Source organism: Schistocerca nitens, chromosome 2 (genome assembly GCF_023898315.1).
Source record: "Schistocerca nitens isolate TAMUIC-IGC-003100 chromosome 2, iqSchNite1.1, whole genome shotgun sequence".
NCBI lineage: Eukaryota > Metazoa > Arthropoda > Insecta > Orthoptera > Acrididae > Schistocerca > Schistocerca nitens.
In genome coordinates, this window is record NC_064615.1 from 1,052,953,744 (window position 1) to 1,052,980,604 (window position 26,861).

The following is a 26,861-nucleotide window of genomic DNA, read 5'->3' on the forward strand; positions in this document are numbered from 1 at the left end:
TTCAAATAAATAATAACAATAATGATAATAAAAGATCCAGCTGTCCACATAACACCTTCACTTTATGTTTTTTCCTTTCTAGAAATACTTCCCCCAAGCTATGCATAGCACAACACCAACACCTCTTCCTCTTTCTGAGCTCGACATCTCACTCATTATGGAGGGATGCTGATTCAGTTTTTCCAGATAACAAATGGGAAGTCGCGGTACAGTAAATGGCCCAGAGATCACCAGTGTGTGTGTGTGTGTGTGTGTGTGTATGTTATGAAACAACGTGTGTGTATAGTGTGTGCAGTGACTGATAGTGAGATATGAGTGAGCAGTGTGGCATTACATTATTTAATTTGTTATTTGTAAAAAAAAAGTATTGTATACCAGGAGTAAATCTAATTATTGTCTCTAACTAGAAGTCTGTAAATATGTATGTATACGAATTAGTTTATTTTAAATTGATCAAAATTTGTACATACTTTGACATGTCTTATATCCTTGTAAAAAGAGATCTACGGATGAATAAAGCTACTACTGCTACTATGTATTCTGCTATGTGAGTTATGTACCACTACCGTCATTTCTCATCATACGCCGCCTTAACGTAATTTTCATATTTATTTGTCCTATATCATGATTTGCTTTGCTGTACAAATTGTATGATCGACAGATTCTATAATAAATAAATAAATGGTTCCAAAAACAAACACCCCCCCCCCTCCTCATCCCTCGCTACCGATGTAGGTGGCGTAGTGGTTAGCACACTGCACGCACTCGCATTCGGTAGGACGACGGCTCGAGCCCGCGTGTGGCCATCCACATTTAGGTTTTCCGTGATTTTCCTAAATCGTTTGACTCAAATGCTGGGATGGTTCCTTTGAAAGGGCACGGCCGATTTCCTTCCTCATTCTTCCCTAATCTGAACTGCACTCGGTCTTACCCGGTTGTCGACAGGACATTAAATAAACACTAAGTCCTCTTCCACACTCCCCCCCCCCCCCACCTTTCAAAAATATATATATATACCTTAGCCATTTAGTACGGTAATCTATTTAGAGGATTTTGGCCCGATTAAGGGGGATTTGAAATGCGATGTAGGGGGAAATTGTGCTTCAGAGTTGGCAGCACTACTAGAGACTGTTCGTATTTGTCTGTGTGTTTTGAATACAAACAAGCGAGAAGGCTTGTGAAATACAAAAACATGAAGAAGAAACGACGTTGTGAGTCTATTGAGCAGGAAACAGCAAATTTTTCACAGGTAGGTGACCAGCTGAAGTATTGTTAGTTTATTATAGAATCTGTTTCCTTATGTTTCTCGGTTTTACCCCTCTTAACCAACAGCAGACGTTCACAACTGCTACCTACTTAATACATGCAATAAAATGTCGCAGTGTTGTAAATAGAACATAAGTGACAAACCTGGATCACTAAATATACAGTATTGTTTAATATGACTGCTGTTATTAACTCGGCGGAGTTTCGAATCCTCCCTCGGGCATGGGTGTGTGTGTGTTTGTCCTTAGGATAATTTAGGTTAAGTAGTGTGTAAGCTTAGAGACTGATGACCTTAGCAGTTAAGTCCCACAAGATTTCACACACATTTGAACATTTTTTTTTTTTACTCACGTTGTGCCACTCTTATAGTATTTTTACTTATGTACGTAATATGCATCTTAGGAGTTTTCTCAGTTATTTCGTACAGTCTAGTATAGTTTTACGTATTTATAAAGAAAATAAAACTAATACCCTGTGAATAATGACTATGGCGGATTATTTACAATAGGTTCCGATAGGTATCAGACTAGATCGCAAAGAACAAGCGTTCATACGTCGTCACATTGGCCCGTTTTATTGTAGGCCTATGGAGTGAAGTATGCACACAGCGAAGCAAAACAGATTAGTCTGCCTCTAGAGCCATTCGCTTTCTTTTCTTCGCAAAATTACTACCAAGTTGTCACCTCCCTACGTAGAATGCAGTTAACATTTATGTGCGATGGCTAATAAAGAGGGAACAGTGTGATAGTTCTACTGTGAGATAAGGAAATATAACATAAACAAAAAAAAAGATGGCTAGATTGATGTGTTGGATGCAGGTTGTTGTTTCAAAGCTGGTTGCAAGTGTCATCTGCAGGGTTCTCTTTCTACATTGTATTTTTTAAATCTTTCATAGTAGGTTTTTTCTGGTTTAAGACTGTGTGGCATAAAATACAGATGCACAAATCACAGAGTGCAGTAACTTTGCGACAGGAGGTGGAAGGTATTTTCTCAAACTTTGCGACAGGAGGTGGAAGGTATTTTCTCAGCTTAGAGCAAAAAAAAAAAAAAAAAAAAAAAAATCATACTTTTAGGAGACTGTTGCATTGTCAACATGCACAAGTTTTGTTTTGTGTCCTGCAGTTAGTTAATATGTAACACTGAAGAACTTCTGGGAAAAAAATATTTTTGTCTACTCATGATTCAGTTGTACAGCTGAAAACTAAAATTACCGTATTTTCTTGTCTGTTAAGACCACTGTCTGGCTACAGACTCGTACGTTTGGTAATGAATAATGAAATTAGAACTGAACTGGGCATCAAACATATACTTAAGAAAATGAAATATCGAAAGAAATGACATGAAAACATTCATATGAACGAATAGCCTAGCAAAATTAATATACATGTGTACAACTCATACGAAGAGAAATACTGGGCATCCTAAAACAACATGGAAAAAACCTGCAATCTGCTTGAAATTGGAGCAGATGGTGATGCTTAAACAAGAACTGGCTATGATGGTGGTCTTATCTTGTCCCACTCTTCAGTAGCAGAAGCTTTCCCTTTTTGTGAGAGGCCAGGGCAGGACAGAGATGGATTTAATTGTAACAATATACCTACAATAGACCTACTGCTGTCAGGTATTTGCTGTCACTAGGAAATGTGTTACATATAACAATGAAAACACTCTTCAGTCTTTAATATCAACTTGACTAGTACCACAAAGTTACAGTTAGGATGAATGGGCATAGACAGAGGGTGTATCCCTCCAACACACAGTATCCTGTTGAAGAGCATGGTCTACAATATGACAGTCATGATCTTGGTGTCTGTTCCACCACATGCACAATCTGGATTCTTCCTCCATACACCAGTTTCTCGGAACTACACAGGATAGAAGTAGTGCCACAGCATGTCCTTGGTTCTCGCCACCCACCTGGCCTTAATTTACGTTTATTTCTTCCACCTCAGTGTTTCTTCACAGTGACAACTCCTTTCTTCACTCGGTTTTAATATCTACATCTTTCATTTTCTGAACCGTCTATGTTTCACCACCCCTCCCCTCCCCCCCAACCACTATTAGATACAAAGCACTTACCTTTCCACTCTTATTAACTCATTCACGGTGTTTTAGCAGTAACCACTGTATTGCATATTACTCTACCTTCCCTGTTAAGCTCTCAGGTATTCAAATCTCTTCTAGTGCAGTCCCCAACAATCAGTCTTTTCTCGTCATCCTGTCTGCCAAGTCTTATCTGATCTGGGGCCCTGGGTGACTTTTTCGAACTGCCCCTTTTCCCAAACCTCTCCAGTCCTTTTCCTTCACCCATTTTCCTTACCCTTCAACCCTTCTTCCGGAAGAAGGAGCCACTAGCTCTGAAAGATTTCATACCCAAAATCTTTTTTATATGTGTGTTCTCCTGCCGCTTCTTGGTGAGTTGAGTTTTTATCTATACAGTTACTTTAAAATGTTTTATATGGTATGTTTTATTGAGACTTTTGCAGTATGTAGTCTCCAGCAAGATTGCCCATTATCAATATTTGGTTCTTTCCATGAAGAGTGAAGGTTTTGTTACATCTGTAATAATTCATATTGTATTATTTAGTAGCAGATCAACACAGTTCACATCAAACCTTCTCTGTGTATAGTGTCATATTCAGGACTGTTTTTTTATTATTATTTTTATTTTCGTGTTAATACTTCAGTGGAAACTGTACAAATGTTATGTCTGTAACCATGCACTGATTCACTTGTGTCTTGGCCTCTCCGGTTGAGATTCAGGTTTTACAAGATTGTGGAATTTAACTTTTTACTACAGAATCCCTCACTATAAATGTTAATAATAAAAATTTTGGGGAAATTGTACAGAGGGGTTGGCCTAATTGATAATCTCTCTCCGTACACAACTTGCACAGTTCTACATATTTTTAGGATGCATGTGTTTTGTGCATACTGTATATTTTTATTTGTCAACATGTGATTTATTTGTAATTATATTTCTATGATTTATTTGTTGTGATGTTATTGTTACTAAAAATATGCCATTCTGATACATCCATTTTTTCCTTCTCAGAAGCTTGCAAAGAAAAGAAAGAGGACTTCCGATAATATTGCATTGCAGAGGTAAAGTATAAGTATCTGGTTCACTTCACACTTCTCTCTCTCTCTCTCTCTCTCTCTCTCTCTCTCTCTCTCTCACACACACACACACACACACACACACACGCACGACAAAGCCTTGTGAAGGCCATGTCACATCATAACTCCCCTCGTTTTTAAGTAATTATTCTTAATTTGATTGTGTTTATTACACCCTTGTAGAGTAATTATTTCTGTAATCGCTGAACAGTGTGGAAATAATGTTCTTTTGATCTCCTCCCACTCCTCTGCTTTGGTGTTTAAGGTAGTTGCTTCTTCCTCCCTGTGCACTCCTGAAAGCCAGCTGATGTGTTTGATGTGTAACAGGTTACCGGGTAATTCTTAATTCTCAGCCCCATGTCGACAGGTAGGGTTCACATGCAACCGCTAGTTCAGGCCATGCCATTGCCCGAACTGTTACCTTCCCAGTTGCCATTTGGTCCCTTTGTCAGGAGTTGAAGAGGTGTGACATTAGGTGTGAATAGTCACCTCAGGTGGGTTAGCCCCCATCTGAGGGGTCGAGGGGTCCCCCGGTTGAAAGGAATGTGCCATTGGAGACTGGCAATCATGGATGTGTTGATACAATTGCCAGCCCTGCTCTTGCTTACATAATGGGACTTTGCTTCTGGAGACCAGTTGTTTCTGGAGACTAGTGTGTATTTCAAGCCCAACAACTGCTGACAACTTCGCTCCTTCATGGCTATCTTGTTCATGTCAAGGCCTATTGTACACTGAATTCTTCATGTGGCTTTATTTACCTTTGGCTTCTTCATAGCCTGACTGAGGGGGAAATCCAAACTTATCTCTCTGATCAGGGCATTACTGCGGTCCATTGAATAATGAAAAAGGTTGATGCAAATTTAGTGCCTACAAGCACCCTTTTTCTTATCTCTGATCGAGTAGTGCTTCCATTGAAGATTAATTCAGAATATGAAGTCATCACAGCCCGACTGTACATTCCAAACCCAATGCAATGCTACCAGTGTCAACATTATATCTGCACTTGTGTGTCCTGTCAAAACATGGTCAGATGTGTTACATGTGGTAGAGATGCTCACGACGGCGATTGCCTGCCTTCTTCTTCGCGTTGTATCAGTTGTAATGATGACAATGCCGCCTCATCCCATGGATGTTCCATGTATCTCGATGAGCAGGCCATCCAGGGGATCTGGGTCAAGGAAGAAGTACCCAGCCCATTTGGTCATAAGTTGTTGGTTAGTCAAAAGTTTTGCATTTTACCATCTGGCACTTTCAGTACTGTTCTTGCTACGCAAGCTCCATGAAGGACAACGCTACACAGACTTGCAACCTCCAGTTCAGTATTGCAGTCATGAAATCGCCCAGTCTCACTGTAGCATCCCCGTATCCTTCTCCTACGGCTGCACACCAACCCACCGAATCTTTGCCCCAGCCAGCAAAGTCACCTGACAGGCCAGAAAGGACAACACAACCTACAGGCTGAAAGGACAAAAGGAATACTCATGTGAAGAATTTTTACAACTCGCCAGCCAACAAACTACTGACTCTTTGTCTGCCAACTGTAAGGACTCTAAGAAATCAAACAAAAGGCAAACAGCGTTCTCCTTCCCTGACACGGAGATCCTCTTCAACCGTCACCATGTGATACCCTCACCTGGCTGACCTCCATTTCTCTAGTGTGCTCCGTCTACTGTTTTTATGCCCTAGAATCTGCAGGTCTATCCAGGGAGAATGCCAACACATCCATAGATTTCATGGAACAGCATACTCCAGCCTCTCCACCATGTAGCAGTGAGTCTTTGAAGTATTGCACTGAGAGCAGCTGCTGAGGTGACTACACTCCTCCCCATTTCCCTTTATGACTCTTCACTAATGGAACATCTGTGGCATTAGACCCAACTAGGAGGAATTACGGCTGCTCTTGGAATCAGAGCATCCAATTGTTTTCTGCCTTCAAGGAACAAAATTGTGTCCTTGCGATTGTTTTGATCTCTCATGTTTCCTTCTGGACTGCTTTGATCTTCCTACTGAGGACGGAATTCCATCCCATGAGGGAGTCTTGCTGCTCATCTGAGATAACATCCATAGCCAAATCATCTGGCTGCAAGCTGTTGCAGTTCACGTTTTTCTTCCTTGTTTCACCTTTACTCTGTGATGTCTACATCCCTCCATCATTCACTGTCACCAAGGCAGACTTACTCCAGCTTATTGATCAGCTACTTCACCACTTCGTGCTGTTCGATGCCTTTAATGCTTTCCATCCGATTTGTTGCTCTCTGAGAACCTGCCCAAGAGGTTCCCTCTTGTGTGGCCTTCTCAGTCAACTCAGTTCATCTGTCTTAAAAATAGAGCACTCACAGTCCTTTCAGATTCCAAACACACCTATTCACATTTGGACCTCCCGTTCTGCACTGCCCAGCTTGTCTGTCATCTCAAGTGGTCCCTTGTCTCTGACACATATTCAAGCTACCATTTCCTGGGTATTATCTGTATGCTGACTCCTACCCCGTCTGCATGTAAATCCAATTGGCAGCTTTCGAAGGCTCACTGAAGGCATTACTCCTACCTGGCAACCTTGGATGAACATTTCTCGAATTTTGATGACCAGATAGACTATCTTAAGAACATCATCCTTACCAACGCAGAACATTCCAAAACTCGTACTTGATATTTACCGTGTCGTGTCCCATTCCTCTGGTGGACTGAGGCGTGCCACGAAGCATGAGACGTGCTCTCTGTATTTTTAATCGTCATGCTATGATAGTGAACTGTATTCATATTATCATTATAAACAGTTGCTTGCGCAGTGTCATCGCAGTCTTCAAGACATCAAAAAAGCTAGTTGGATTTGATGTACTAGTTCATTTAACAGTTTCACTCCCTCTTCCAACATGTGGGTCAAACTCCATTTGCTCTCTGGGACCAATGTCCATTCCCCAATTTCTGGCCTGAACTCAGCAGATGCTGTTATTGTGAACCCTATTGGTATCTCCGACAGCTTGGGTCACCATTGTGCAGAGATTTCTAGCTCCACCCATCACCACCCCACTTTCCTCTCTTGGAAACAAGTGGAGGAGGCACAGGTGGTATCATTTTCCTCTCAGAATCATGAATGCTACAAAGCCATCTTTACTGTGAGGGAGCTAGACCATACTCTCACTTTATCCCAATCTTACGCTCCAGGGCTGGACAATGTTCACATTCAGATGGCTTTGTGGGCAAGCACTTTTTCCTTCGTGTGTACAATTGCATTTACACAGGTGGCATATTTTCTCCCTGATGGTGGCGTGAAGCCTCTGTCATACAAATACCTAAGCCCAGTAAGGACAAACACCTTCCTTCTAGCTGCTGCCCTATTTCTCTCACCAGCCGTGTTTGTAGGGTGATGCAACATGTGGTTCGAGGTCGGCTGGTATGGTGGCTCAAGTCTCGCAATCTGCTAACCACAGCACAATATGGATTTCAAGCACACCCTTCTGCAGTTGACTGTGTTGTCAGTTTTTCAATCCATACCATGAATGGTTATCTGCGGAAATACCAGACTGTGGCTGTGTTTTTTGATTAGGAGGAGGGTACATCACCTGCTGGAGGACTGGTATTCTCCGTACTCTCTACATGTGGGGCTTCTGAGACCACCTGCCCTGTTCTCTTCAGGAATTTTCAAACAACAGAGTTTTCAAGGTACATGTGGGTTCTGCCTTATCGGACACCTTTATTCACGAAAAAGGGGTGCCTCTGGGCTCTGTCCTGAGTGTTGTGTTCTTTTGCTCCAACAACAACCCTATTATGGCCTGTCTCCCTTCGGGAATCTCTGGCTCCCTTTTTGTCGATGACTTAGTGATCTGTTGCAGTTCTCTGCGGACTTGTCTTCTTAAGCGGCATCTTTAGTGATGTATCGATTGTCTTTACTCATGGAGCTTCGAAAATGGCTTTTGCTTTCCCACAGACAAAACCATTTGTATCAATTTCTGCTGGTGCATTGGGTTTCTTCCGGAATCTTTACATCTTGGACCTGTTATTCTGTCTGCTGAAACTACAGAATTTGTGGGGCTCTTGCTTGATAGAAAACTTTCTCAACCCTTGTACATCTCTTACCTGGCTGTGCACTGTGCTTGGTCCCTCACTGTCCTATTTGTTCAAAGCGGTATTTCCTGGGGTGCGTATTTGAACCACCCTCCTCCATTTTTACCAAGCCCTTGTCCGTTCAAAACTGGACTATGGGTGTTTTGTTTATTCCTCTGTGCGTCTGTCCATCTTATGCCATCTTAACGCAATCCACCATTGTGGAATACGTTTGGCCACTGGTGCCTCTTACATTAACCCAGTCAGGAGTCTATATGCAGAAGCTGCTGAAGTACTACCATCATACCAGCACGATGTCCTCATCAGCGGATATGCTTGCCGTTTGTCTGCCATACTCGACCACCCGTCCTATGCCCTTTTTATTGCTTCCTTGACCGCCAGTATGGGGGGCACCATTCTGCTCCGTTACCTCCTGGAGTTCGCTTTCGGCTACTGCTCTGGCAGTTTATGTTCACGTTCCTGATGGGTGTGAACCCTTTACTGCCGTGGCTTCGTGCAGTGGCTTGTGTCCATGGTGGACTTCATTTGCTTCCTAAGAACGCTATTCTGGATTCGATATATCGCTTCAAGTCTCTCGACTGTGGCATGCAACTTAGCAACAGTACCTTTGTGTACACTGATAGCTCTGAGACTGACTGTGGTTTTGGGTGTGCCTTTGTCATTGGCACCAACCATTTTTGGTATCGGCGTCAAGAACACTGCTCAGTTTGTACAGCATATCTTTTCACCCACTGTCAGGCCACCCATTACGTCCGGCAACACTGGCTTTTTAATTGTGGCATATGCTCTGATTCTCTCAGTACCCTTCAAAGCCTCTGTGTGCTGTACACAGTCTATCCCTTAGCACAATAGGCCCAAGAAAGCTTGTACTTGCTTGCTGTTGAATGAGCCATTGTAATGTTTGTGTGGTTCCTGGTCAAGTCGGTCTTACGGGAAATGAGGCTGATGATGCTGCTACCAAGGCTGCAGTCAACCTATCTCACCCTGCTAGCTCTCACATTCCTTCAGATGAACTCCACGTTACCCTCTGTCGACAGGGGGTGTCGCTTTGGCATCACCACTGGTCTTCTCTTCACGGGAAGAAGCCCCGGGGAATTAAACCGCTCCCAGCAGCCTGGCCGACCTCCTTTTGGCCCTCTCATTGCAAGATCGTTTTAGTTAGGTTGCTTATTGGGTACTGTGTTTTTTTTTTTTTTTTTTTTTTTTTTTTTTTTTTTTTTTTTTTTTAGTCATCATCATTTGTTAAGTGATGATCCCCCACCACTTTGCTGTCATTGTCATCAATCTTTGATGGTTTACCATTTCCTGACCTAATACCCTTTCTTTGACTACTTACATTTCAGTGTATGTTTGCTGCCTGAGTTATTGGCTGTTTTAGTGAATGACACACAGGCTGTTGACCTTGTTTTGTTTTTCATCTGTTGTAGCAACATGACGAAGAACATTTAATCTTTGGTTCGGGACCTCTGCTGTCTTGGCAGCATATTTTGTGGACCTTTCTCCAAGGGGAGGTCTTTGTTTTTAGTTCTCTTTCCTTCTGTTGATTGGGCTTAACATTTAGTCACACTCAACTTCTTTTACTTATTAGTGTTCTAAGGTTATGACATTTGTGCTCCCCATCTCCATTGACCTCATTGTTGATTGGACGTTAAACACTAATCTCCTCCGCATTTAAATGCTTATGACCTCCTTTGTTTTTGCGTCCTCTCTGTACTTCACTTTTTTCTGTTTCTAATTTTTTTATTTCACTCCCTCCAAGACATGCCATGGCTACAAAAGTATGCGTTTGGCTGTCTGTGTGGGTGTGCGTATGCGTGAGATTCAATATATGTACTATTGCTAGAAAAAGAGCTACTGCTTGACAGCTAGTGTGAATGCTGTTTTCTGTGCTTCGTGCATAGATCCACTATAAGTGAGTGGTTACCAGCCGGCCGAAGTGGCCGTGCGGTTAAAGGCGCTGCAGTCTGGAACCGCAAGACCGCTACGGTCGCAGGTTCGAATCCTGCCTCGGGCATGGATGTTTGTGATGTCCTTAGGTTAGTTAGGTTTAATTAGTTCTAAGTTCTAGGGGACTAATGACCTCAGCAGTTGAGTCCCATAGTGCTCAGAGCCATTTGAACCATTTTTTTTGAGTGGTTACCTCTCCGGTACTTTATACATACTGCTCCATCCAGGAATTTCCATTAATGTATTGTTATAAATTTACTGTTGTGCACGAGTTATTCAAATTATTGTGTTGAATTCTACCATTGGTTTCTGAGTGAACTGGAATCAGGATTTTTGGACCCTCAGTTTACGTTTCTTCAGGTGAGGCCTGTTTCAGCCTGCCAGATATGTGAACTCACAGAACTTGCACCATTATGCATCAGAAAATCCCCATCACTATTTTGTAAGCCATTGTACAATCTCAAGATCAGATCAGTGTTTGGTGTGCTTGTCAGATGTCTGTGCCATAAATCAATGCTTTCACCGAAGTTTTAATGCCAAGTGATTTGTCCAGAAACTGTTTAATCCATATGTGGGTCTGACGACTCTTTTGTGAGTGTGTGCGAGGCGAGCACGGGGCCCCAAGCTATTGCAGTATCTACCTTCTTTTCTGTGCTACAATCTCTCATCTCTCTTCTTCTTTCTCTTACTCTCTTTCCCATGATGGTAGCCTTTGATGTGACCCACCTATTCCCTAGGTTCTGCTTTCCTTTCTTGGAATATTCATTAATAATTGGAAAATCCGTTTTTTTGTTTTGTTATTTATTTATTTATTTGTCCGCTTATACACCATGCCATGCATTCTGTTGGAACTGTGCTGGCCCAGAGAGGGCATCTGGAGGGGTCTGTGTGTTGGTTTGCATGAATGTCTGATGCCATCACATATTACTTACCTCAACTGGGGCTTTCGAGGCTCCCTGCCAATTTTTATGCCACTGGTTGTTCCATGTTACTGTAGTTACTTCAGTAAGGTCTCCATGTGCCCAAGAAAATGCTTGGACTATGTGCTGAGTGTCACACTCTGTAGCCTTGGCTGAACACTAGCTCCAAGGCACCATCTGATGGGTCTCTGCTTAGACCCTTTCCCATGGTTTCCAGTTCACTACTGCTAAAACGTGGGTCCTTAAATTTTGTTGTCATACAATGATCCTCGTGATCCAGAACTCTGCTTGGGTACCCAGCAATTGTTGCACAGTCTCGAATTTTGGAGCTCCTTTTGATAAGAAGCTGAGTTGACTGCTCCCATGAATGTCAACTAAAGCCTAGCTGAAACTTCCTGGCAGATTGAAACTGTGCTGGACTGAGAGTCAAACTTGGGACATTTGCATTTTGTGGGCAAGTGCTCTGTCAACTGACCTACCCGAGCACGACTCATGACACACTCTCACAGCTTCAATTCTGCCAGTATCTTGTCTCCTACCTTCCAAAATTTACAGAAGCTCTTCTGCAAACATTGCAGAACTACCACTTCCAGGAGAAATGGTATTGCGGAGACATGGCCTAGCCATAGCCTGGGGTATGTTTCCAGAATGAAAATTTCACTTTGCAATGGAGTATGCACTGATATGAAACGTCCTGGCAGATTAAAAGTATGTGCCAGACCAAGACTCATACTCTGGACCTTTGCCTTTCAAAGGCAAATACTCTACCAACCGAGCTACTCAAGCACGACTTGTGACCCATCCACACTATTTTAATCTGCCAGGAAGTTTCATATGAGCACACACACTGCTGTAGCATGAAAATTTCATTCTGGAAACATCCTCCAGACTGTTGCTAAGCCATGTCTCCACAATATCTTTTCTTCCAGGAGTGCTAGTTCCGCAAATTTCACAGGAGAGCTTCTGTGAAGTTTGGAAAATAGGATACTAGGTACTGGCAGAACTGAAGCTGTGAGGGCGGGTTGTGAGTCATGGTTGGGTAGCTTAGTTGGTAGAGCACTTGCCCACGAAAGGCTAAGGTCCCAACTTCGAGTCTCGGTCTGGTGCATGGTTATAATCTACCAGGAAGTTTCATGTCAGGGCACACTCCATTGCAGAGTGAAAATTTCATTCAGAAAGCCTAGCTGCATGTGAAATGTTAACACACTCTGCTCCTTGCACATACTCTTGGGGTGCAGGTTGTGCTACTTTCCATTGTATCTATTGGGATCTGGCCTGATCCCACTTGGACTATGGTTACCAGGTTGATGCTCGGTGCTGCCTTTGGCTTTGAAATTATTAGGCTAGGCGTGCACTGGCGATTCTCCATCACGCGATTTATTTGTCGCAAGAATGAAACACAGTGACTCTAATAGGAGCACGCGAACTTGCGAGAAAAAAGTAGCGGCGATTTAAAAGACACAACCGGCCCTATTTCACACGCGACACAATTGTCGCAGGTGTGGAATGATTCACAGGCACTGGCATGGGCCCGCGCGCACTAGTGACGCGATTTCTCAGTCAGTCACTCTTGCTCTGTGTTGCATACACACAAGTTAAGTGCGCCAGCAGCATGTCTGGTAACGGGAGTTGCGCTATGGATGACATTGTAGTTTGTGTTGTCGATTCAGAAAGACTAATTGCAGAAGTAGAAAAGTGACCAGCTCTCTACAACAGGAAATTAAAAGAATACAGTGATTGCAATTTGAAAGAGAAACTATGGGGAGAAGTATGCTGCAGCCTAATTCGGAACTGGACTGAACTGCCTGGACCGGAAAAGACTAACAAAAGTATTTCATGGTTCACTTATTTTATTCATTCATGTAGACATCACAGTTACAACAATTTAAATTTTTTCATATTGCCAAGATACTGATCCTTGTGGAGTCACAAAGTAGTTTGCAAAATAATCCCTTATCTGCATACCACACGCATCAGCTCTTTTTCCTACAGCTCACAGCCTTGCAGAAGGCATTTGTACGACTCATCCTCAGTTCGTACACCATCATTTCGTTTTACGAAATTATGCAGAATACAACATGCTTTTATGATTATGTCTGAAAAACCAACATCCACATCCATAGGTAGATGAAATATTCTCCATTTGTTAGCCAAAATCCCCAAAGTACATTCCACCATTCTACGAGCATGACAATGTCTATAATTAAAAACACGCTGTTTCATTGTCAGGTTTTTCTTAGAGTACGGCCGCAGAGTATGTCTAGACAGTGCAAATGCTTCATCTACAAAATTAAAAGGTTGAGGCTCTCCTTCCTCGTTGTGTGGTAATTTTTGAGGATTTGGAATGTTTAACTGATTAGATTTCAGTTTTTGATAGAAGTTGGATTTCTTGAACACGTTAGAATCCCCATTGGCTCCATACGAGCCCACGTCTATCACAGTGAAACAATAGTCAGCGTCCACTATGGCCAAAAGTATTGTCGAAAAATAATTTTTGTAATTATAAAACTCTGAGCCACTGTCAGCAGGCTTCTTCAGTCTCACATGTTTCCCGTCCACAGCACCAATGCAATTTGGAAAGTCAGTTCTGTCTAAAAGCTGTTTGGAAATAATCTTCCAATCTTCTTCAGTTTTTTCTGCCATATGAATAGGCTGTAGACATTGCCACAACTGCTCACATGTATCCTTCACAATTTCTCTGATTGTAGTGGCTCCCAGTAGATATTCATAGTGTAATGAGCTAAAGCTACTTCCAGTTGCAAGGTATCTGGAAGGAATAATATTCAGTAACTGCATTAATATTTATTCATAGAAGTATTAAGGTAAATACTTACAATAAATTACATACAGTGATAATTTCATTTATGACAGGTAAAGAAATTCAAAGGAAGTGGAAAAATCTGAAGGACTGCTTCGCGAGGGAACTGGCATCACAAAAGAAATCTTTGTCTGGTGAGGCTGTAAGAAATATCTATACTTCGATTCAATGTTATTTCTACTCCCTCAAATGGAAGACAGACCGACCACCAGCAACATTGAAATTATGCCCAGTAGCACAGGAAACAAGGAATTAGGTTCTCCCCCCAGTTTGTCTTCACAAAACAACAACGATACTGCACAGAGCACAAAAGTATGACATCCTACGAAAAGAGAAGCCAAGAATGTTATGTCCTATGAGGAATCTCTATTAAATATATTAAATGACAGACAAAAAGAAGAAGTTAACGAGGATAAGAATTTTGCATTAATGCTTGTCCCCATGCTGGTGAAGTTAAACGAAGAACAGAAACATTACGCGTAAATAGAAATACTGAATGTGATGAGAAATGCCAGATATTATCAGCTTTCACCGATTTTTCCACAGCATCCGAACATGTGTTATAACACAACTCAAGCGACTTATAACACCACTGAAGCAACTTATTTTCCAGCATCTTCATTTGTTCAACCGTATTCTTCAAATGACCTAAATGAAACGGAACCTCCACAAAATTTGTTTGTGTGTCCCTCTGCTGACAACCGCAACAAGACCACAGAAACCTCTATGCGCAACATGGTTTTGCAGTTTTCTCATGAAACAAGTTCACCAGTTTCAACTTGCAGTAGTGATTTTCTTGATGTATCTGATCAATAATGTAAAATGGCAACAACAATTGTTGAATGAAATGATTGTCTTGATGTATCTAATCAATAATGTGAAAGTGCAATAAAAACTGTTGAATGAAATAATGTGTGCTCACCTCAAAGTCACTGATAAGCGCTCCTCAGGTGGTATACACTTCCTCCATGTCATATCTTGTTTTGTTATATTTGGTCCTACTGTCCGAAGCAGTGTATCAAAACTATTCTTACTCATTCGATAGTATTGAAAGAATTTATTTGGGTGATTTTGTAAGTCTTCGTGTAATTTGTAACACTGCCCTTTCATTAGTCTTTGACTTACAATCGGATGCACCCAGTAACGACATTTACGCTGTTTTCTCGCTCTTCTTCATAGTAAAAGCGCCACCAAACAAGCTGTTTCGATGAAATCCATGCTGGTACTGAGAATAGTTGCGATTTTCCTGCCGCTGTGTGCGCACCACAATGTACTTCTGCGATAGGGATTGTTAAGTCATGCCGACTGAAAAATCGCCTGTGCGCACCTAGCCTTAGACTCAGTCCCTCCTTGTAGAATTCGACTCCCATCTGGTGCTTCCAGACCTGTCTTGTTGGCTGTCTCTTGTTGAAGTGAGGACTTTTCCTCTTCACCTCTTCAGTTCCGACAGTACCAAATGTTGATTACCTATGCAGTCGCTATTCTTCAGTTTCCTGGTCATCCAACAGGTTGTATTTCTGCTTACAAGTAGGCATTGACTCCCTGACACCCACCCATGGGTGGGATTTCCAGCCATCTACCAGCACCTTTGCCTATTTTCTTTAGACTGTACTCTCCATGTTTTCTCACTGAGCCCCTCCTTGGATGGTACCAAGGACAAATTAGGAGTGATTTATTTCAAGGATCTAAAGTCTCATTCGTCCCTATAACCTTTCGGCATCTTCGATGTTCAGTTCTTCAGGAGTGCTAGAGTCCTCCCACCTTTTACACTGACAGCTATAAAACCATGGATAGTACAGGTTATGCTTTTACATCTCCTGCCGGTCTGGAATATCATTCATTGCCGGGCTGTAGTGTTGCTACAGAGTAGTTGAGGCCATCAACAGAGCCCTCTGTTTTATTAAATGGGGCTCTCTTGACATGTTTTTTATAAAGGTGTAGTGACTCACTGAGCAGTCTTCAGGCCAGTGACCAATGTTACTCATTATGTTTTGGTCTCTGCTGTTCATTACCTTTGTACTGAACTTAGTCATACTGCATACTCAGTTGTCTTTTTCTGGGTTTGTCTGGGGAAGCGAAAACTATCGCCCCCAACCCTCATTTTCATTTTGACGATCCCAGGTGCAGATTTGTGGGTGCCACTAAGGGCCCTTCTCACTTAGATATGAAACATCTGCTGAGCTACTGCCCCTTCTAATAAACTCCCCACTGCCAAGGATACTTCTGCTGCATGGGAGTCCTCCTTCCATTTCTCCAAGGAAGGAATCTGCCTTTGTATGTCACCTCCACTTGGCTCATAACATACTGACCCATAGCTTTATTTTATGTGATGAGCCATCCCCACATTATGGTTGTAGCCCCACTGATAGTTACCCATAACCTAGTGGAATGCCCTCTCTTTCAGGCTATCCGTGCTAAGCATGGTCTTCCAAATTCTTTGCCTCTCATATTGGTGGACAACTTACAGGTAACTGCACTGCATCTGTGTGACTGGTTTTTATTCCTAGATATAATATTTTGAACTACTGCATGAGCTTAGGATGACACCTGTACTGTTGTTAGGATGGAGAGTGGAGTGTGGTAGAACAGGCCAGTCACCACACTGGTCGCTAATGATATAAAATTAGTGGAACAAGAATTGTATTACATTAAAGTTTATAATTGTGTATTCTTCTCTGTGATGATGGTCTTGGAATGTGCTGACACTATCTCAACAATCTTCGGAGGACATCGCCCTAGGAGCATGTAAGCTTGGTATCAGGCAAGTGGCAGATCTCACTGGTGGTTGATGTAGCCCATACAGCAGGTGTTGCTGCCCAGGACAGTGATTACGTATTACCAGAGCTGTCTTGTGGACATCAAAGGGATGTTGTCAGGCAATCTCTCAACAGCTCTGCACGATGTGGAGATGAACAACAGCATAGCCCTTCCACCAAGGAAGGCTGGGGATGTTGATTGTGTGCAAGTACTAGGTACGAGTAGCAGCAGCTAGCACACCTTCACAATACAGCAACGGGTTGACAGTATGCAAACACCCTCATTCAGCTCAGCAAGGCAGTGATAGAAGCCTCTACATCCTCTCTTCAGTGTTTGAGAGGTCAACAGCACGCAGCAACCAAGTACAGCAAATAGGACAGGGAGCAGTTTTGATGGTAGGAGTCATCTTGACAAAGAATAGCAGCACATTGCAAGTTTGGTCTCATATTGGATGTACCGTATAGTAAATACTATGGAGGCTCAGAAGCCCGAGCTTTTGTTACTGAGAAGTTTTTGACAGACACTGGAAGTTTGCTGAATATGAAAGTGAACTACTATAGTGCAGAGTAGTTTAACCTCAACTGCCATATAAATATCACATTTTTTGGAAGAAACTGTGTGGGTAGTAAAATTTCAGCTCAAGTTTGGTCCGAGGTCACTGTTTCTATTGATTTGTTAAGAAGTTGCTAACATACCTGTAACAAAAGTCAGAAAATGTGATGCACCAGATTTGGGGCAGGAAGATCATAGGTGGATCAAGACCTTATGATGGGGTTGAATCATGAAAACTACTTTGTACTCCATTTGTCAGAAAAGTTTCAGGACAATTTCTTTTTATTTCACAGTATGCAAGACTCATAAGGAACAGATGTTGTTTTTATGTTACTTAGTGTGTGTGCATCCTTGAAATGACCTGGCCATTGTTCTGCGCAAACTCAGTAAGTGGCAGGAATGTGCTTAGCAACCTTAGTTATGATGATGCAATTGATGCTAATAGTGAGCAAAAAGTGAACGTCAAGTTCTACATTAAGTTCATGAAAACCCTTAGTGAAATGTGGACAAGAAGGCATATGCAAGTATATGCAGTCAAGGCACTCTCAAGAAGTCATGTCTTTGAATTGCACAAAAGGTTTTGTGAAGGCAGAGATTCAGTGGAAGATGATCCCAGAGCTGGTCGCCCATCTGCAGCACATACAAATGCAGTCAAGGCACTTTCAAGAAGTCACATCTTTGAATAGCACAAAAGGTTTTGTGAAGGCAGAGATTCAGTGGAAGATGATCCCAGAGCTGGTCGCCCGTCTACAGCGCATACAAATGCAAATATGAAGCGTATAGGGCAGTTGTAACAAGAAGACCTTCATGCAACTGTGTGTGTGACATCAGAAGATCTTAATTTGAATTGTGATATGTGTCATGAGATTTTACACAAATATTTAGGGAAATGGAACGTTTCCGACAAGCAGTTCGAAGTCACTGCCCTGAGTTGTTCCATTCTCAGAACTGGTTCACACTGCCTGACAATGCAAGGCCCCATACTGCTTTATGTGTTACCAAGTATCTGGCCAGATATTTTTTTATTACCATCCCACATCCACCATATTTGCCCGACCTCTCACCTTGCGATTTGTTCTTGTTTCTGCAAGTGAAAAGACGACTGAAAGGAAAGCTTCATCAAGATGTTGCAGACATCAAACGGCTGTGAGAAATGACCTTACAAGCATTGGAGTTGAAAATTTCCCTGCTTGCTTCCAAAACCTCCAGAAACATTGGCAACTGTGTATAGATAGCCAAGGGTACTACTTCGGTAGGAGCTAGGATCATTACTTGGTAAGTTCAATTTTCTAATTGAAAATAAACAAATAAATAAATAAATAAACCCCAACCCCTGTCCTGACAAAGGGAGTATAAGATGCTATTGTTGTAGTCACATATAATTTCAAGTCATACTGTCTTTGTGGTGTCACCGCCAGACACCACACTTGCTAGGTGGTAGCTTAAATCGGCCGCGGTCCATTAGTACATGTCGGACCCGCGTGTCGCCAATGTGTGATCGCAGACCGAGCGCCACCACACGGCAGATCGAGAGAGACGTACGAGCACTCGCCCCAGTTGTACGGACGACATTGCTAGCGACTACACGTACGAAGCATTTCTCTCATTTGCCAAGAGACAGATAGAATAGCCTTCAGCTATGTCCATGGCTACGACCTAGCAAGGCGCAGTTAACCACATCTGGAGAGAGTCTCACTTGTATTATCAAGAGCAATGTACAACGAGAAATTAAAGTTAAGTATATGAGAAGCTCCGTTCTTTTCTTTATAGCATTCATCACGTATCCTGTTTCAGACTTAACGCAAGACGGCGAGAGTTGACGCGTGCCCTTCCGGCTACTTCTCAGTGTGGCGTAGCTAGCTTGTTACGCCGCAACAGTCTTCATGGTATTTCTATTCATTGTGAGTGAGGTTGTCCTACAACTTCACAATAGGCTTCTTTTTTCAGACTGAAAAGAGCTTGTATTTTATGTAACAGGGTGCTCGATATGAGCTGTGTTCACTAGTAGCACATGTTTTTGAAATGACTATGTTTATGTACTTCATTGATGGAGAGAATATGCTGTTTTGCCTTACTTCCATTAGCCAGAATGCAGAAAGTAAACTGTGATACAAATAAGATTTTACGATAAAGGTTAAATTTTTGAAAACAGATACAGTATGTGTTACATTTTTGCTAAATGTGTCCTAACATTCTTCATTCAGCTTAACAATCATGTAATTTGATTACCACCTACTTTCTGATCTGGGCAGACTGAGAAACATGGAAGTGGTTCATGTGCTGTACTCGTATTCAGGAGGATTAGGTTTCTGATTCGTGTCTTGTTATTCATATTTACACTTTTTCCAATTTCTGTCAGATGTTTAATGTGAATACTGGGATGGTTGCTCTAGAAAACGTGCAGCTAAGATTCTTCCCCATCTGTGTCAATTCTGTGATCGTACTCCATTTAGAATAACATCATTATCAACAAGATATGAAACCTTCTTCACAACTTCTGAGGCTGAACTGAGAGCATCTACATCTCAAGAGAGTATGTACATCTCCACTGTTCCTTCTCAATTTTCTTGAATGTCTGGATAATGGCTTTGAGTGATGCCATGTGTAGGTTCCAAAGCTCATTACCGGCTTTCTTGACAATACTCCAACCGAACATATTAATGTTGTGGACTGAAATTCCATTGGACAAAACATCAGAGAATAGGTTTTTATCAAGTAATTTGTAGGTCCAGGAACAAGTATGAGTTGGAATATGTTTTACCTTCAGGAGCTGAATTTTCGGTCCAAGGCTTCACCATCACCAACAGTGCATGTATACATTATAAATGTTTTGGGATATACTGGAGAAAGCTGAATTATGGAAAATTGATGTTTCCACTTGAAACGGTGCTGAGCTCATGGACGCTAGCTTGAAATTTAGTTGTGGTTTTGACAGCAACACCCATAAGATTGTTTGGTAACCAGTGGCTATTCTTGTGATTAACTTGAGCATCCACAGTGAGTACTTTCGAGCCTGGGAAGGAACTTGTGGTGAATAATTGCCTCACTCTGTGCAGTGCATTACAAGGTTTCATTTACAAGATGTTTTCCTTGTTACTTCAAACTACAAAGTGTTCTGATTGTTTGGCAGATGAACAGTTCTTAGCAATATGGAAAACTATTCGTTTTGCACTATTGAAGTAATTTATAACATCAAGTGCCGCTAAGACACTACAAATACTTTCTGTAATCAGAGTTATTGAGCTAAGCTTTGAACTTGATTGTGTTGAAATAACCATAACATGCTTATGATTGTGTAACTGTTGAGTAAAGCCCAGATTTTAAAGCACTATCAAATCGTACAACATCCATGCATTCAAGCGGTATCATACTCGTATTACTAAACATGCACAATGAGGCAGCAAAATAATGTAAACATACAATATCAAAATTCAGTTCTATATTATCATTTTGCCCTAAAACAGCACAGAAATCTCAATTTCTTCAGAATTTTCTTCAATTATGCTCATGCATTTATTTGATAGAATATTTTTGTACGTAGGAAAGGACCATTCTACTTTACAAGAAGTGTCAAGTGCATTCTTAATTGAAGAAATTTCAGATAGAATCATGGGCTATAACTAAACATTAAAATTTCACACAATTGTATGAGGTACCTGCTGTCATTAGATTGCAGGCAATACAGAATTCAGCCAGTTTCCATTGTTAGTGACAACTAAAAGTGTTGCATGGTCGATCAACTTCATAATACAATTGTTGCCATATTTTACACAGCTCTACAAACTTCCTATCCAAAATTGCTTAAATTCTTCACTTACAAAATAATTATACAATCCGCAAACTTCATATTGAGATCACATCAGAAGTGATTGCTGTGAGGGATAAGAAGCGGCAAAGAGTACTGGTGCAGAGGAAAGTAGCTCATGCAGTGCTGGCAACGTACTTTTCATGCCACATAGCTCATGCAGAATAATTCCATTGCTCACATACAATAATTCTTACCCTTCACTGTAGATAGCGAGAACTGGCAGCAGTGAGAGGAGGCATGAAGTATATTGACTTCTACTGACATTTACCAAGGCGAATTAAGGTCCCTGCACTCAATGACAAAACTTGCAAAATTGTTCATATTCCACACTTTGTCATAATTCATATGAAAAAAGTCAGTAAAAAGGTAGTATCACACAGTCATTGCAACTTATGCGCTGAAGACAGAAAAATAACATAATGTGCATAATAAATGCCTAAATTCATACTATTACTTACTTACTTACTTACTCCTCGGCCCTTGAAGGACCTTGGCCTGCATCACAATATCCTGCCATTCTATCCAGTCCATGGCTTTCCGTCTACATACTCTGACACCCATATTTTTCATGTCTTCTTCAATTTGTCCACCCATCTCTTTCTGGATGTCCCTTCCATTGTCTGCCTCCAGTCTTGCCATCAAAAATCTTCTTACATGTTCTGTCCTCCTTCATTCTGAGCATGTGTCCTGCCCACCTCAGTCTTCTTATTTTAATGATAGTGACAATTTCAGGTTCTTCAACAATTTGTTCTAGTTCTGCATTCGTACAGATACTCCAGCCATCTTGATCATATATTGGACCATATATTTTACGCAGAATCTTACTCTCCCAAATGCTAAGGATCCTTCCTCATTTGTAGTGATGGTCCATGTCTTATCACCATACATGACAACCAGTCTTATAAATCATGTGTAAATGAGGATTTTAGACTTTTGTGATAGAAGTGAGCTCCTAAGCATGGGTAGTGTGGCAAAGTAGTATCTGTAGCCTGCTGCCATTCTAACTTTCACCTTGCTGCTGCTGTCATTTGTATCTGTGATAGTCGATCTGAGGTACCTGAAGTCTCTCACCTTTCAAGCTCCTTGTCAGCCATTCTGAGGTTTGGTAGGTTTCATTGGTTGGTCGTTAACATATTTTTGGTCTTTTCGGCATTGACTACCAGGCTAAGTTTCATTGTACTTCTCTCCAGTTGTTGATAGGCATCGGCCACCACAGCAGTGTTTCGTGCGAGTAATGGCTCATTGTCTGCGTAGGCTAGGTACTACAGTGTATGATTAAACATGGTTCCTCCTCTATTTAATTCTGTCTGACTTATGACTTTTCCAGGGAGAAGTTGAATAACAGTGAGGAGATATTGTTACCCTGTCTAAGTCCCTAGTGGAGATTTCGTCCTGTATTTTTACTTTACAGTTGGTTTCATTGAGGGTCGTCATCGTAAGCTTAACGAGTGTCTTGGGTATTCAAGCTTCTTCCATTACATTTCGCAATGCCACTCATGAGATGCTATCGTAGGCTTGTTTACAATCAATGTAAAGCTGATGTATGTTTATTTGGTGTTCATAATATTTTTCAAGTAGTAAGCACAGTGTGAATATTTGGTCAATTGTTGACCAATTTTTCTGAAGCCACTCTGATAGTCTCCAATTCTCTCTTCCACATATGGAGTAAGCCTCCTGGTTAGGATCTTGGAGAACACTTTATATATAGTATTTAGCAGGGACATTCCTCGATAGTTCTGGCAGTTCAGTTTATCTCCTTTTTTTATTTATGAGGCATGTAATAGCCATTTTCCACTTTATTCGAATGCTCAGTATTACTTTATTTATTGCTCTCCACAGAATTTACCAAAAGACTAAAGAAGGAAAGGCCAGGTTTCAAGCCAAAACAGTTGTATGTAGGAGTAAAGAAGGGGAATTGATAGAGGAGAGGAATAAAATACTTGGCAGATGGGCAGAATACTTCCAAGAGTTACAGAACCTGCGAGTAGAAGAATTAGAACAAGAAAAACTGGTGGAAATTTGTAACTGCCCCTTGTCCCTTTTACTGTGAACATAATCTATGTAAAAGTACTACGTATATGGTACTTATTGAGCAAATGGTAGTTTTGTGAAGAAATCAAATTCACCCGCAAAATGCTTTAACTTTATTTCTCACATACCAAAACAATGGTAAAAATGATTTCCAGTGTTTTTTGTGTGACTGAAAGTCATATTTTGTTTTTATGTTTTGTTTTGCCAGCTTAATATTGCTTTGGTGGAATGAGTACAGTAAATTATTCTTTAAATGCCAAGAGTCCAGTTCTAAGGTTAGGTAAAGCAATAGTAAAATTTCCAGAAAAAGTGTTCAGGTAATCAGTCATGGAAGACACTGTTAATGCTGCCATGAGTATCCATATTATCTCTGTGGACGTTGTAATTGAACTCAGGAGGCATAGGCTGTGAACATATAACTTAACATTTTCCCAAAGCCTTGATGCTTAGGTTCAAATTTGCTACTCATAGTGAATTTTCATATTTGACCTATGAGGAAGCATATTTTCCTCACCAAGCCAGTTTGTGCACTGGTTCACACACTTTGCTCACATTTTCTTCCCCACCTTTTTCCAGATTTGTCTCCTATGATCTAACAGTATGTTAGACACTATCATCTTTCTTCATTTTTTTATTTTTCAGAATATTTAAAGTGATTTCTACCTTGTGTGGTAATTAATATTCTAATGTGCTAGAATAATGACAATTTCTGATACAATTCTCTTCAATTCAGCAGCAGTAGGCCACAAAACAAGAATATCAGAAGTGATGACAGTCATTCAGCAAGTACTTATGAAGATCAGGATGAAAATTTCAGCAGCAGCAACTGCCGACAAAATTCTGTCCAGAAAGTATCAAATGTAGATGAGACCAGATATTCTTCAGGTAATATATTCAGAGACAATGACACTGTCAACAGCTCTGGTGAGTCTTGGAGGACAGTCAACAGTAAGAACAAACTGAAGAGAGACCCATTATTGCGCATTGGCGACCACCATTACAGCTGTAATTTCTGTTCCAAGAGATTCACCAAGAAAGATAAGCTAAAGAAGCATATGCATGTGCACTCTGGGGAACATTCCTTCAGTTGCATTGAATGTGACAGAACATTCAAAGAAGCCTCTGCTCTGAAGTATCACATGGATGCACACAAGAGTGAATGCCTATTCATTTGTGTCATATGTAGTAAAGTGTTCACACAGGAGAGTAACCTGGAGTACCACTTGCGCTCGCATACGGTTGAACGACCCTTCTGCTGTTCTATTTGCTGCAAGAGATTTACAAGTAGCAGTATCTTAAAGGAGCACTTGAATATACACTCAGATGAACGTCCCTACAGTTGCACTGAGTGCAGCAAGACGTTCAAATCACCAAAATATCTGAGAGTGCACATGAAGGTACACACAGGTGAACGTCCATTCATTTGCTTTATTTGTAAGAAATCATTTATACAGAAATGTGACCTAAAGAATCATTTGCGCAAACATACAGGTGCACGACCCTTTAGCTGTACCATATGTTACAAGACATTTATTAGTAGCAGTGCCTTAAACCAGCACTTGCGCACACACTCGTCTGAAAGCCCCTTCAGGTGCACTGTGTGCAGCAAATCATTTAAATGGAAAAATAACTTGACGACGCATTTACGTATCCACACAGGTGAACGTCCCTTCTGCTGTACTGTATGTAGCAAGACATTCACAGATAGTAGCACTCTAAAGAAACATTTGCGTGTCCACTATGTGAGTGCCCCTTCAGTTGCAAGATCCTTAGCAAGATATTTGCAGTGAGCAATATAGAATATGGATGAATGTTTGTAGTTGGAAATGTCATTTGCTACTGAACATTTCGGAATGCTCTTAATAACTATTTACACAAAGTAGTTATCTGATGTGAACTCTGTTATGTGCTCATTTTCAAATATTTTACAAACACTGGCAAATATTCACACACAATATGCAGAACCATATATTTGTATAATTGCTTTCGTGTTAAAGCCAAATTAAAATATGTATTTAGACAACTGGAAACTGTTGTATCTTTTTTGGAAGATTAAATAGTTGAGTGTTTGTAACTATGTGAATGTTAGATAAAAATAATCTCATTTGGAAGCTGGAATGACTTGTACTTACAAACAAAAATGCCCTAAAATGTGAATATGATTTAGCTGCAGTTTATTTGTATGCATTATGTTATGTGATGTTGTCAAGCATAAATAATATACACTGAAGATACATTTAACTATGCTTACATGAACTACTTCATACAAATTGGAAAATCTAGGATGGAATGTAACATATTATGAAAAGGAAAGTTGATACTCACCAAATAGTACTGAGTCACAGATATGCACAACAAAAAGACCGTCACAAATAAAGCCTCTGTGTGTGTGTGTGTGTGTGTGTGTGTGTGTGTGTGTGTGTGTGAAAGAGATATCTATTTTTGACAAAGGCCTTACTGGCTAAAGCTTTATTTGTTACAATCTTTTTGTTGTGACTGTCTGCATTTCAGTATCTCCGCTATATGGTGACTAGCAACTTTCCTTTTTATAATATTGTTTCATATGAATTGGGATATGTGGGACACAGGACACTCTAGAAAGACAAAAAAGTTGCACTATTAAACACTCTGTACATTTTCAGTTGCTCCAGTGGAAATTGTCATCTGAATTTGGAATGGTAAGAATTGAAAGCATCTGTTTATTACACAAGAAACCATTTGTGCGTGCATGTATTAGATAAACCATAACACTCTATGGTAAGTACGTAGTACCATAGACAGCTGTAGTAGAAATGCAAGTGGCATTCTTGGTTTGGCAGATATCTAAGAAAGTCCTTCGAAGGGTTAGTGGGCACCACACTTCACCCTAAACATGATCAGAACTATTTCTTCTGTTTTGATTATCAAGCAGCCCAAATGCTTTCTGGAATTACTTGCTTTATTTACCAGCATGTACAGTTTTCTGATAAAAAATCTGAGGAAGTGGGAGGACGTGATGCACCCGTGTGTGACTGTCACTGTATGGGGTACACTTTGAAGGTGTTTATTGACTTGTTGTTATTGATGTGGGTGTGGTCTTCAGTCCAAAGACTGGTTTGATGCAGCTCACCACAGTAGACTGTCCTGTGCAAGTCTCATCATCTCTGAATAACTACTGCAACCTACATAATTTGAAACTGCTTACTGTATTCATCCCTTGGCCCCCATCCAGAAAACACACACACACACACACACACACAAAATCACAAACATCCCTCCAATACAATATTGAGAATCTTTAGCCAAGATGTGCCATAAATTCATCTCCTCCCCAATTCAGTCCAGTACCTCTTTCATTAGTTGCGCTACCTATATAATCTTCAGCATTCTTCTACAACACTGCATTTCGAAAGCTTTTATTCTGTTTTTATCTGAACTGCATATCATCCACATTTGTTTCCGTACGTGGCTATACTCCAGGCAGAAAGAGACATCTGCAAGCATTTCTTAAGGAACAGACATTGTAATAATAACAAAAACAGATAGATAGCAGAGCTCACTGAGAAACATATGATAAACAAGATTTGATCAATAGTGATTT

The 26,861-nt window shown here is 40.9% G+C and overlaps 1 protein-coding gene across 2 annotated transcripts; it reads left to right on the forward strand.

Moving 5' to 3' along the window:
- Positions 1 to 1,127: 1,127 nt before the first annotated feature.
- On the forward strand, positions 1,128 to 25,311 carry LOC126237408 (gastrula zinc finger protein XlCGF52.1-like). Of its 2 annotated transcripts, none has more exons than XM_049947508.1 (3): positions 1,128 to 1,249; positions 4,322 to 4,371; positions 24,015 to 25,311. In XM_049947508.1, the coding sequence occupies exons 1-3, from the start codon at positions 1,193 to 1,195 to the stop codon at positions 25,069 to 25,071; spliced, it is 1,164 nt and encodes a 387-aa protein (XP_049803465.1). In that variant the 5' UTR covers positions 1,128 to 1,192; the 3' UTR covers positions 25,072 to 25,311. The 2 variants fall into 2 exon arrangements, with proteins under 2 accessions (XP_049803465.1, XP_049803466.1); XM_049947509.1 differs by having other exon boundaries at positions 24,018 to 25,311.
- Positions 25,312 to 26,861: the final 1,550 nt, after the last annotated feature.